The following is a 12590-nucleotide window of genomic DNA, read 5'->3' on the forward strand; positions in this document are numbered from 1 at the left end:
GGCTGGATGTGCCTACAGCATTCGAGCATTCAACAGCCACCAAGGGCTTAAACAAAGCCTGCAGCGTGTGTGTGTGTGTGGGGGGGGGGGGGGCGGGGACATGAGTCCCAGGGCACAGTCGCTGTTCAGTTCTCCCTCTTCTAAACCGGCCAGAGCAGATGTTTGCGGGGAATGGGATCTTTCCAAATGATCTCTGTGCATTTTCCTGAGCAACTCACTAACACAGCCGCAGTATGGGTCACCATAAAGGCAGGATCAGAGCAGTGGTGATGGCCGAACACACACACACACACACACACACACACACACACACACACACACACACACACACACAAACTCAACAATCAAGCCAAACCATCCGCTCAGTGGCTTTGTAGAGCTACTATGTTTTTTTAAAAAAAAAACCCTTCTTGGTAGGAAAGGGGGGATTGACGGTTTCCTCCTCCCACAGCCCTCTCCCCACGAGCCTTGGCCATGACGTACACCTCACGCAGGCGCGGTGGGTGCAGTCATCACCCAAGTTGGGCTTAGGGAGCGCTCTGCATCGTGCTGGGGACTTTGATCTCCCCTCACTCAGACAGCAGGAGCTCAACCAAGGCGTGGCAGCAGGACGGCAGCAGTATAAATGGCTGACCAGGTGCTATTTCTGGGGTCGGGGGGCGGGGGGGGCATACGTGTCTCCTAAGCCGCGGTGTTAATGACACAGCACGCCAGGGTTGGGTCGTGCTAAGAGTTTTCAAATGGATTAAGGCTGAGCGCCTCAGTGTGTGTGTGTGAGCTCACCGCGTGCTCCGCACAGGCAGAGATGGCTTGCTCCTGCATACAGCTACTCCCTCGGAGTACAGCGGAGGAGCTCAGCTTTCACGGTCCACTGCTTCTTTTGTGCCTAACCCTGCTCCCCCTGAAGTCACTGGCCAAACTCCTGTGAGCTCCAAGAGGAACAGAACTGGGCCCTTTGACTGCATTGCTGAGGGTCAGTTCCAGGAGGCATCTCTCCCCTCTCCCCTCTGGATTACAGCATTGTAATACACCCCAGTCGAGGAGTTTCGCTGTGATGAGTGCACTGGGCCCCCTGGCTCTATCTGGGAGTTGGGGATTTAGGCACATTGCTGCCTCCCCCCCGAGCACCCAGAAAGGGAGGCAGGAATCAGCTGCCTCATGCTGCACCGTATGTACGTTCACACTGCATTCTTCTATCAGCGGTATGTGGATTACATACCCGCACAGCCCCCCTAGCATGGGTATCCACAGCAGTGTAGGCTTAGGCGAGTAAAGACCTGCCTGAAGGGTGTGAGGGGAGTAGGCAAATGCATACCCCACCCGGCTCTCTGCCAGGCCTCCCTGTCTACGCTGCTGTTTTAGCCACGTAGTGTCCAGCCGTCTCCTCGCTGCTGGAACCTTTCCCCACTGCAGAAAAAGACTCCGGCTCTGGCAAGCAGGAAAGACTTGGGCGGCTCCTCGCTGCTGGAGTCTTTGCCCTGCCAGAGCCTTTCACTGACACGTAGTGCACGCTGCAGTGTGGACGCAGCAGCCTTTCCACAGCAGCGCATAGCTGCATGTGCCCTACACGCTACCACCAGCGGTGTCTAGTGTAGACGTAGCCTTAGAGGGCACTGGTGTAATTCGGGCTGCTGCTCCTGCTAGAGGTGACGGATCCTCCTGCAGTAGTCCGGGCAGCCAGCTCCAGCGATGGCCGGCAGCCAGCCATCCTGCTGGGCCGCACAGCAGCCAACGTCCTGTCCCGGGGTGCGAGGAGTGACAGTGGCTAGCGGCCTAAAAAGAGTCAGGGATTAGCAGCAAAGGGAAGGAGCGGGTCAATCCCATCAGCTTTCCTGGGGAGATTCCAGCTTGGTTCAGGCATAGGCAGCAGGTCTGCCCCTGGGAATGATGGAAAGTCACGGCAGCCTGCAAGCGTGCAGATCTTGAGCCAGTAAGGATTCTCTGTTCACTGGCACCGCTTTGCCTTGGTGTGGGAGGGCAAGGGCAGACGGGCACTGACTGCTCTGGGGTCGAGCTTTGTTTGCACTGAGTGGATCATTGCAGCCTAGATGGAAAATTCTGTTCCGCGTCTCTCCCTTTTACCTTGTTCCTCCCTTGGCTCTATTTCCAGGTGAACCTCTCCCATCTCAAACCTCCACCCCACTGAGTGGGGACCTATGATGTTCTTACAATAACACCGGTCAGGATCTGGGCACTGCACGCCTACTTGCATCTTAGGTCGCTAGTTCGGGCTAAACTCCAGGCAGGGACCGATGCTGAGCGGAGGCAGGTGAGTCAGTACAGTTCCGCTAAAACAACCCTGACGCTGACACAGATGTCAGGAACTGCCTCTTATAACCCCTTAGTTTGCAGTGGCCTGCTTCTCCATGGCCCTGTCCTACACCTTGTGTGGTCAAACACCACCGCCGCGAGTGAGTGAGTACTGTATTACCCTCTCTTTGTACACCCTTTGCTACCCAAGGTGCAGAGCAGTGGAGAACTGGGCAATGGATGTGTGTTGAATTGCAGAATACGGGTCTCAGAGTATGACAGACCAGACTCTGCCTTGCTTTGGCTGCATATTTAAAGGAGTGAGCAAGGATCCTGGTTGGAGAAGAATGGCTTGTCTATATGGGAAAAAGCTCACCGTAGCGGGTGGAAATGCACTGAGCTAGTGCCCATGAGGAGTTAGTACAGAGTAGAGGGCGTGCTTTAAATTCACATCCTAGCTTGCTGCACACTAACTTTCCCAGATCAGAAGGTCTGTCTAACTCTGCTGCTGCTGGCTGGATCTCCAGAATCACTCCAGGGCATAGAATCGCTAGTGCTTTGGGGACCTGGTGGAATTAGGGTGGGGAACAGACTGGCGTATTGCTGCTGAAGTTGCTGTCTTCTGGGTGCAATGTGCCTATATCTCTATGGCTAAACTGCCTTTTTTTTTTCACTCTCTCAGCTACACTTTCTTTAATGCTGCTGCTGCATCTGCTCTATGCTGAGTGATTTCAGCCTGGGCTATATTCCCTTATTCTCCCCTCTCTGTCTCCTTCTGCCGTTTCCACCTCTTCTCCTTGTCACCAACACACATCTCGAAGGCAGGAGCTGTGCTGCTCCCACTCCAGATTTTGTGAGCAGGCGATTTTGCCTGTTTCCAAGTAAATAAACAGCACGTGGCCCAGAACGTGGAAGGAGAAATCATGACATTTCAGGGGTGAAATGAAACGGTGAAAATCTCCAAGAACATTTTGTGAAAAACTATTTTCCACACGCTAGCAGGCATGATTACCGTCACGAGCCAGCCTTGACTCCATCTCCAATTCTCCATCTCCAATTCTCAGACCTGGAAAGCCTCCTGATCAACAACTTTCCCAGAGGCCTGTACTCAAAATCCCTCCACTGATTCTACATTCCCCTACGGCCAGGAGAGCATTGGTGTGAACCAAAACGGATGGATTTACTAAAGAGCCTGGCTCCCATTTAGGCGTATCAATAAAGGCCGTATTTTCCAAAATGCTCCATTCCCAATGTGCTCCCTTTGAAAACCACACCCTTATTTTGGTGCCTACCTGGTAGCTCAGCTCTTTCGAGACTCTGGCCTGGATCATGCAGTTCCCACCAGCGACTGATAAAACAGACCCCAGAGATCAACCCAACAGGCATTCCTCCTACTTCACGTAACTTCAATATTAAAACCACCCCGAAAGGTAAGTCTTGCACACTGGCCTCTTAAAAACTCTCCAAATACCACAGGCCTACATCAAAATGACGTCATAGACGCAGCAGTTAATCTAACCAGCCATCCGGCCTTTTCTATGTCAGGGTTGCAATGCACAAACTGATTACGTATGTGTCTACGCTGCACACTAAGCCCAGATCTACGGGATCCAGGCTCGTGGACTTGGTGTTTCCAAGCCCAGGCTTGAGAGACCGCACTGCATTATAAACCTCGGTTTGCAATTGCCAGATTCGGCTCTCCCAGCCGTGCTAACGCATACATACTGCACTACGCTAGCGTGACCAGCTAGCAATGGTTACCAATTGGGCTGGGGTGGGATAATAGGGTCCTATAGAAGACAAAGCCCCTAATATCGGAACAGTCCTGATAAAATTGGAACATCTGGTCACCCTACATTATGCAGACCTTCTGACTCGGGTCTGCAGCTGGAGCTGTGTCCACGCTGCAAAAAGACAGGGTTTAGACCTCCGTCACAGCAGAACTTGGGCTCTGATCCACACCTTTAGCAGAGTCCTAGAACCCGGGTCCTGGGTGCTTGCTGACCTGAGTCAGGCTGACGTGTGTGTAGGGGTGCTTGGGCTCAAACCTGAGTCAAAGCATGGGCTTAGGGTGCAGGGTGCAGGGTAGACGTACCCTTTGAGTTTAGTGACTGTTGTGACTCTGACAGTAGCCAGAGCTAGATGCTTAGGAAGATGAAGAAAAACAATAATGCACCTGGCCAACTGTGCTACATTATGTTGCCCTGGGGGGAATTGCCTTCCAGCCCCCTAACGGGGGAAGGGAATACAGGAGCTGATCCTACCCCCACTGAAACCAACGACAAACCTCCCACCGGACTGCATGCAGGCCCATCCTCTCTCTCTCAGCCCCTTTCCTTCCTAAAGCCTCACACAGGCGCTCAGGTAAGAACAAAGAAGTCACACAGCCTCCAGACCTGAACAGGCAGCCAATAGGTTGGCGCAACCGAGCAGTGCGAAGGCTGCTTCCTTTCTCATCCTCCTCACGGGAAAGGCGCCTCTGTCGGCGTAGCTGCAACCTGGAGGGCCCCGCTTCCTACAGGTGCCCCAGAGAGTCAATTCATGCGGGGAGAGAAGGACAGAGGGGAGGAAAGGAAGAGTACGGAAGAGGCGGCCTGTTACTCACTAGTTGACGGTGCCGTAGCCCTTGGCTTTCGTAAATCCCACGGAAATGGCAACCACCAAGGCAGGCAGCCCTAAGGGAATGAAACAAAAAGAGTGTCAGTCGTTTTAGCTTCTATGGAGGCTGCAACTCGCTCAGCGAGTCCTTCTCTGCCACAAACCCCTCTCCCCAGCCTGGATCCTCAGCAGCACCTGAACTCTGACTCTTCTGGGCTAAGGACACGAGACTCTGCTCCTTGAGCTAAAGGAGGAACTCCATTGGCTGGTAGTAGCAGTAGGCTCCTATCCTCTGGTGTGGACTTGCCGCTAGAGGTCGACACGTGGCATGTAGAACTGTTTGTTTCAGAGAGACCCACTCTCTTCCAATGTCTCTGAGGGGAAGAGGGGAGGGGAAGGATGACACCCCTCGCTGGAGACATTCTGTAACGACCCTGGCTAGTGGAGGGCAGGTTTCTGGCAGGAAAGCTGTGTTGCTCATGTGACACATGCACCAAGCCATGTAGGACTGGTGAGTGATGCTGCATTGACAGCGCTAGAGGCTGATGATGCCCTCAGCTGATATTCACAGAGCAAGTACAATGCGGGCAGCCACGGTGCACGCATCCCCACGCCAAGGTGCTTCCCTCCTGACCTGGCACCACCTTCTCGCCCTCTCTGCTGAGGCTGCCCCAAGTGTGAGGGCAGATAGAGCAAGCTGGTTATTGTGACGTGCAGGCCTAGTCCCTCAGAACCAGCCTGAGATGCCGATTTGATTTCATAGAGAGCACTGAACAGCTCTGGGGTGGTAACAGGTTACGTCATTACATACCCAGGCACAGATTGAACCAGTAACACAGAGGTGACAGGCTCTGTATCCCATTAACAGCCTCCTGATCCTTCCAGTTCCTCCAGCAATAAGCTACTCAAGGAGCTATGAAGGAGACCAGGGTGACTTTCTGGTTCACTCTGCCCTGCCTGGCCCTCCCTTTCTCCAGCGAAAATGCCTGAATACCAGATAGTAACATCTGCCTGTACAGTTAGAGAGGTCTCCATGCGGCTTTTTATAGCCCTGCTCCTTGTGACATCGTGAAGTAAGCCATCTAAGTGCTAAAGACGGGCAAATCCCATTAGGAATCAGTGGGCTCACTAGCGAACAAGGATTAGCTCTGCTCTGACGAAGCCCCCATACTTGTGCAACAGGGTTCACATCAGGCAATGGAAAAAGTGTTACAGTTTTGGCAGGTATCCACTGACCCTGCTGATGGCTATCCACAGCGGTCACGTGTAGCCTCCAGGGATGCAAATCACTTTAAGACTCATAGACTCATAGACTTTAAGGTCAGAAGGGACCATTATGATCATCTAGTCTGACCTCCTGCATGATGCAGGCCACAAAAGCTGACCCACCCACTCTTGGAATAATTTTCTCCCTTGACTCAGCTGTTGAAGTCCCCAAATCATAATTTAAAGACTTCAAGTCGCAGAGAATCCTCCAGCAAGCGACCCCTGTCCCATGCTGCGGAGGAAGGCGAAAAACCTCCAGGGCCTCTGCCAATCTACCCTGGAGGAAAATTCCTTCCCGACCCCAAATATGGCGATCAGCTGAACCCCGAGCATGCGAGCAAGATTCTCCAGCCAGACCCTCCGAAAAAAAGTTCTCTGTAGTAACTTTTAATATCCCATCATTGATCATTGTTACTAATTACCAGCGATGGCACGTTATTGACCTATTGACTAAAATCACGTTATCCCATCAAACCATCCCCTCCATAAACTTATCAAGCTTAATCTTAACTCATCAGATATCAGGGTGAGCAACCAGTCTGCAGGCCAACCAGTCTGCAGGCCACCCAGTCTGCAGGCCACCCAGTCTGCAGGCCACCCAGTCTGCAGGCCAACCAGTCTGCAGGCCACCCAGTCTGCAGGCATAGTGTCTTAATGTTTGAGATGGGGAGATTCTAGGAGCAGCCACATGATCATGGGTTTCTGTTCCCACCTGACATCTCCAGGTGCATTCCACCAGAATTGCCTGATCCCGTGTAAACATACGAGTGGCTTGGAAAGACTTCCCTACTTTCCCCTCCTTCTTCTCTTGTCTCTTTTTCCCTACAATTCTTGGCCACTAAATCTTAGCTGCCTCCCCCCAACGTAATTCCAAATGTTTATGCCAAAAAATTGACTCTAAGAGCTTTGCTCATCCAATCAGGCCAGATAATCGTAGCCTGTGACCAACACATCCAATTAATAAGCTCAACGTGCATACTGCACTATCAAATACTCAAAGCAATACTTGAAATGAACAGCCCAGAGGCTGAACTATGATAGCATCAAACGTTTGATGGATAACAGTGGAAATTACAATACGGTCACAAACAAGTTGTCAGTATTAAAAAGGGACAAATTTTAAGAAGAAATTGTTTTCTGGGAGCAATTCATCCCTCCATGTCCTAAGTGGTCTTAGCCCTTAGTGGATGCTAAAAGTCCTATGGCTCTTTTTTCTGGATGAGCAGCAGGTGTAAATCCAAGTGAGAAACAACAAGAAAGCAGAGGACCAAACTTACTACTGGTAGAAACTGATGCAGCTTCATTGAAGTCAGGGGAGCTGCACTAGTTGACACCAGCAGAGAATCTGGCAAGGAATTTACAATAGCAATTCAGAAATCCAACGGAAAAAGAAAATGGCTATGAGAAATCAACTGCCCCTGGAGCCAGAAGTGTAAATTATTTGAAATTATGCTTTTAAAGATATGTTTTTGTTTCAGTATAGGTGTTATTTGTCCCAGGGTTGTGACCCAAGTCTACCTACCTTCTACACACCTAAAATTCCCTGCTGCATTAATGGGACATGGCATTCTTCTTCACTTCTTGTCCTAATCTGTTGTGAATTGTTACTATGCACTGTTTGTCAGCTAATGTGATCTAGCCCAGAGGTGGCTGCATGGCAGCAGTAGGTGGAATGACACCTATTGTCATTGTAAATGAATGCAGCTTGTGAAAGTTGTTTGCCCAAAACTCTCTGGTATCTAAAATAGTCAAGTGCCCCAGTGTTTATTAATTACAATGAAACCGCCCCCTGATTACTTAAATTCATTCAATGTCCCTCATCTGGTTTGAGTAATAAAATAGTGTGTGTGTGTGTCTGCATATGTGTGCGCGTGCACACACACACACACACAATATTTATTTTTAAAGGTCCCGTGTTTAACTATTTTAGTTCATCAACTCAGTAACAGATTTAATTGAAAACTCACGCTTTCCGCACTGAAGCTGCTCTCTAAATCTGAGGAAGATGCACCTCAATCCCTCCTTTCAATGACAAGCAGAACCCAGCCTTACTTACAGAGGTGCAGTAGTGTTAATGGATGTACCGAAACACACTGGGAGGGCTATTTAAATATTGTCAAATAGTACAACTGAGATTCTGCTTTTGCACATATGTATGGTTTCCATTCCTGGCCAATGGGTATTGCAAGAGTGCATCCAAGGGCAGAATTTGGCCTTAAATGCTCTGCTTCTAATCTTAACACCTTGACATTGGTAGGTTTAGACTACTCCCTTTAGCTTGTGGGGTATATTCTATTCACAACTATATCATTAGGAAATCCCAGGAGCTAAGGGGATCAGAGCTAAGAGCCCAGGTCACGTTAGCCAGGTCAGACAAAAGGAGGTCAGCTGCAAGATTGATCATGTGGCCGGAGAATCTGCTTGCTCCAGGAGTTGAGATGCTGGCATTAGGCTGCTTCTTAAAACGTCAGTCTGTATCACACCAAGTCCTTTTATAAGCATCAAAAATATCCTGCCTGGGGGAAAGTGTTTGACTTCAGTAGTAAAATGAGTCACTAGTACAGTGCAATGTTTTCTGTGTGTGTGTGTGTGTGTGTATTTCACTCGCTTTTGGACAAACTTTTTGTGATGTTGTCCTTTCCGAATTCCAGCTTGTAACATCTTTGAAAGCCCACGCCACATGATTGCCTTTGATTTCTACGACAAAATGCCTCATTTAAGGCTAATAAATTAAACATACGGGAAAGACAGAGGGAGAAAAATGAGCTGCAAACATCTGCACCAGCCTAATAGTTGATTTGCCTATGGAAAACCCTGCTGCCATGGAGACAGAATTACAGAGCTCGTTTCACTAGGAGGGAGAAAGAGGGTGAGAGAGAATATGAAGGGCCTGGAGGGAGAATGAGACAGAGAGGGAAGACGAGGAAAACGCAGGGAGAAGGGAAGGTGGAGAAAGAGATCCAATCCCCCAGCAAACCCTAGATTCCTGTATGCTGTTGAGTCACAGACCCATAATTCTCACCCCATCCGAGACACAAGAAGCGCTTGCGAATGATGCGGTTCCGTAACCTGCCCGTCACAGCCATGTAGGATTGCCAGGCCTCTGTCAGCACCCAACAGAAAGAGGAGAGGAAGAAGAAATGCAGGAAAGCCGCCACCAGTGTGCATATCACCTGAAGATGGGAGGAAAGGGATACAGGTGAGATTAGCAGCAGGGAAGGGGAACAGTTTCCAAACCGCATTCTAGAGGGAAGCTCGCAGGAGTCAGACAATGAAAAGATACACCTCACCTTCAAGGTCCTGATTCAGCAAACCACTGAAGCATGTGCTTAAACTTTAAGCATCCCATTGAAGTCACTGGGACTTGAGCATATGCTTAAAGTTAGGCACGTGCACAAGAGTTTTGCTGAATTGGAGCCCAAGTGCATCCCAGGGGGGAAAATTCTTGTCCTATCCAAGTCAACGGGATTTTTGTCCTTAACTTCAGTGGGATCAGGATTATGATTTATTTTCTAAGTGGCCAAAAATGCTTGGGGTCAGATTTTAAAAGTATTTATGTATCTATCTTCAGGTATAGGATAGATCCGCTCAGACATTAAAATGGCATGGAACCTTCTCTACCCAAAGAGCCATACATGCCATATTACTGACAGCAAAATCACAGAGGTGAGATCTGGAAAAGGCTATTTAGCCCATATCCCAGCCAGTCCAGGATTGTTACTTACAGACTCAGTGAATGGATCATGTAGAGCTGGGGAGAATGATGACTGTGGAGTGGGACGATAGCTGTCTACAAGGAGGAGAGGAATTGTCCTAAAGGGTATAAAGAGGAGTAATGGGATGGCACTAAGAAAAGGTAATTTTGGAAGGATTATTGGGAGAAATTTCATAATAGTGAGAGCAGTCTCCCAAGGGACCAGGAAGAAGCTAAAGATAGTTAAAGTTAGACTGGGGAAAATACTAGAAAATGTGCTATAGGGAATAACCCCGCACTGGCAGGGAGATGGACTGGATAACTGAAAAGGCCTTCTCCATCTCTCATTCCTCTGGGCTGGAACTTCAGCTGGTATAAATTGGTGTAGCACCATTAACTTTGACAGAGCGATGCTCATTTTGCACCAGCTGAGAATCTGGCCCTACGATTCAAATTCAAGAATGAGATGAAGGCAATATATTTAGTAGTACCAAAGGAGAAGCAGTGGCAGAGACCAGAATCTAGGTGACAAACTTGCTTATAGCATTCAGTGCAGGCACAAGGGTTTTAAAATAGGTGACAAAGAGTTTCTCTTTGTGGAAAAAAGGCGAGAATAGAGCTGGAAACAAATGTATTGCTGTGTGTGATCACCGAACCTTCCTTTTTCTTCACCCACCAATGTCCTTTACACACAGAAGCTATCATGTGTAGTGTAACCATTATCAGGATCTGATCAGATTGATTTCAATGGATAAAGTGGTTTGATCTGAGGCCATCAGAAGCTGCATGCAAGATTTTAAACTTTTTGCAGCAAAGGTCATATTTTTGTTCTTTGTATGTACAGCGCCAAGCACAATGGGGTCCTGGTCCCTGGCTTCTTTTTTTTTTTTTTTCCAAACCAGCTTGTAGATCTGGGTGAAATTTTCAAAAATTCAAAAAGTTGACTAAACATTTTCAAGAAAAAATTTCAAATGATTCCCATAAGAAAGTCACTATTTTCTGGCCAGTTCTACAAATTCTCCATGTTCCTGATTTCATCTTATGCCAGCATGATTTTGCCATCCTGGCCAACAGTTTGTCTGGGCGAGAGAATGGTGTTTTGCTTTCAGATGTTCCAGCATCCCAAAGAGGCGCATTAGATTTTCCAGGCACTTTGACCTTTATCAGAGCTTAATATAAAACTCTGGGGAGTGGAGATAGTAAGGAGCTGAGCAGGTCTGAATTTCATGCTTCCAGTGAGAATGAAATCCTGCATTTATCTACAAAATAGGGAGCTGAAGGGAAATCTTCTCCCACACTGCCTCATGGCTACATCACCCCAGCCTACCATGGAAAGGCCAAGTATAAGGATGAGAAAGTGAATGTGATTCTCTATGGTCAACTCAGCCCTCAGCCTCTTTGGGGAGACTATGGGATCATACTTGGGGCACCTCTCCCGCTGCCCTACAGGGTGACCAGATGTCCTGATTTTATAGGGACAGTCCTGATTTTTGGGTCTTTTTCTTATATAGGCTCCCATTACCCCCCACCCCCGTCCCGATTTTTCACACTTGCTGTCTGGTCACCCTAGCTGCCCATGCCTTGCTAGCTATACTTCTATTTATAGCACGCAAGCTATAAATAGCAGGTAAGTCAACCAAAGCTGGAAATTACACTTTCCAGCTCTGGTGCAGACATACTCATTGTTCATCAAGAAGTCTCGAGATAGCAAGAACTTTTTTCCATTGCTACACCATGCTGGGTTCAAACCAGCAACTTTCACAGGAGAGACTGCTACTCAAGCCAATTTACCAAGCTGTTCTACTCGACCACACAGGGTTCTTACACTTCTCTTTTTGAAGAAAAGATTTTTTTTTTCCTTTGCAACAGATAGATTCATAGACTTTAAGGCCAGAAAGGACCTTTGTGATCATCTAGTCTGACCTTATGTGTAACACAAGCCAGAGAACTGCCCCAAAATAATTCCTAGAGCAGATCTTTTAGAAAAATGCCCAGTCCTGATTTAAAAATTGTCAGTGATGGAGAATCCACCACCACCCGTGGTACATTCTTCCAGTGGTTAATTATCCTCACTGTTAAAAAATGATGCTTTATTTCCAGTCTGAATTTGTCTAGCTTCAAATTCCAGTCATTGGATCGTGTTAGACCTTGCTCTGCTAGATTGAAAAGCCCATTATTAAATATTTGTTCCACATATAGATACTGACAGACTGTGATCATGTCACCCCTTAACCTTCTCTTTGTCAAGCTAAACAGATTGAGCTCTTTGAGACTGTCACTATATAGCATGTTTCCTACTCCTTTAATCATTCTCGTGGCTCTTCTCTGAATCCTCTCCAATTTACCTGCATCCAACGAAGTGGGTATTCACCCACGAAAGCTCATGCTCCAATACATCTGTTAGTCTATAAGGTGCCACAGGACTCTTTGCTGCTTTTCCAATTTACCAACATCCTTCTTGAGCAATGGGCACCAAAACTGGACACAGGATTCCAGCAGTGGTCACACCAGTGCCAAATACAGATGTATTATGAATCAGTGACCTGTCCCCTTCATTATTCACCACTCCCCCAATTTTTGTGTCATCTGCAAACTTTATCAGTGATGATTTGATGTTTTCTTTAAGTGATTTATAAAGATGTTAAATAGCATAGAGCCACGAACCAGTGCTTGAGACACCCCACTGAAAACACACCTGCTCGATGACAATCCCCTGTTTATAATTACATTTTGAGACCTATCAGTTCCTCGGTTTTTAATCCATTTCATGTGTGCCATATTA

General features: G+C 48.1%; 1 protein-coding gene across 1 annotated transcript in view; it reads right to left on the reverse strand.

Annotated features, from left to right (window-relative positions):
* The window catches only part of ADGRB1 (adhesion G protein-coupled receptor B1), a 278120-nt gene that overhangs the window by 55590 nt on the left and 209940 nt on the right, over window positions 1-12590 (reverse strand). The window contains exons 21-22 of the mRNA XM_065398580.1: window positions 9137-9287; window positions 4856-4925 (exon numbers count right to left, since the gene is read on the reverse strand). Coding sequence (XP_065254652.1) covers window positions 4856-4925; window positions 9137-9287 — 221 coding nt within the window. The remainder of the gene's footprint in view (window positions 1-4855; window positions 4926-9136; window positions 9288-12590) is intronic.

Source organism: Emys orbicularis, chromosome 2 (genome assembly GCF_028017835.1).
Source record: "Emys orbicularis isolate rEmyOrb1 chromosome 2, rEmyOrb1.hap1, whole genome shotgun sequence".
NCBI lineage: Eukaryota > Metazoa > Chordata > Testudines > Emydidae > Emys > Emys orbicularis.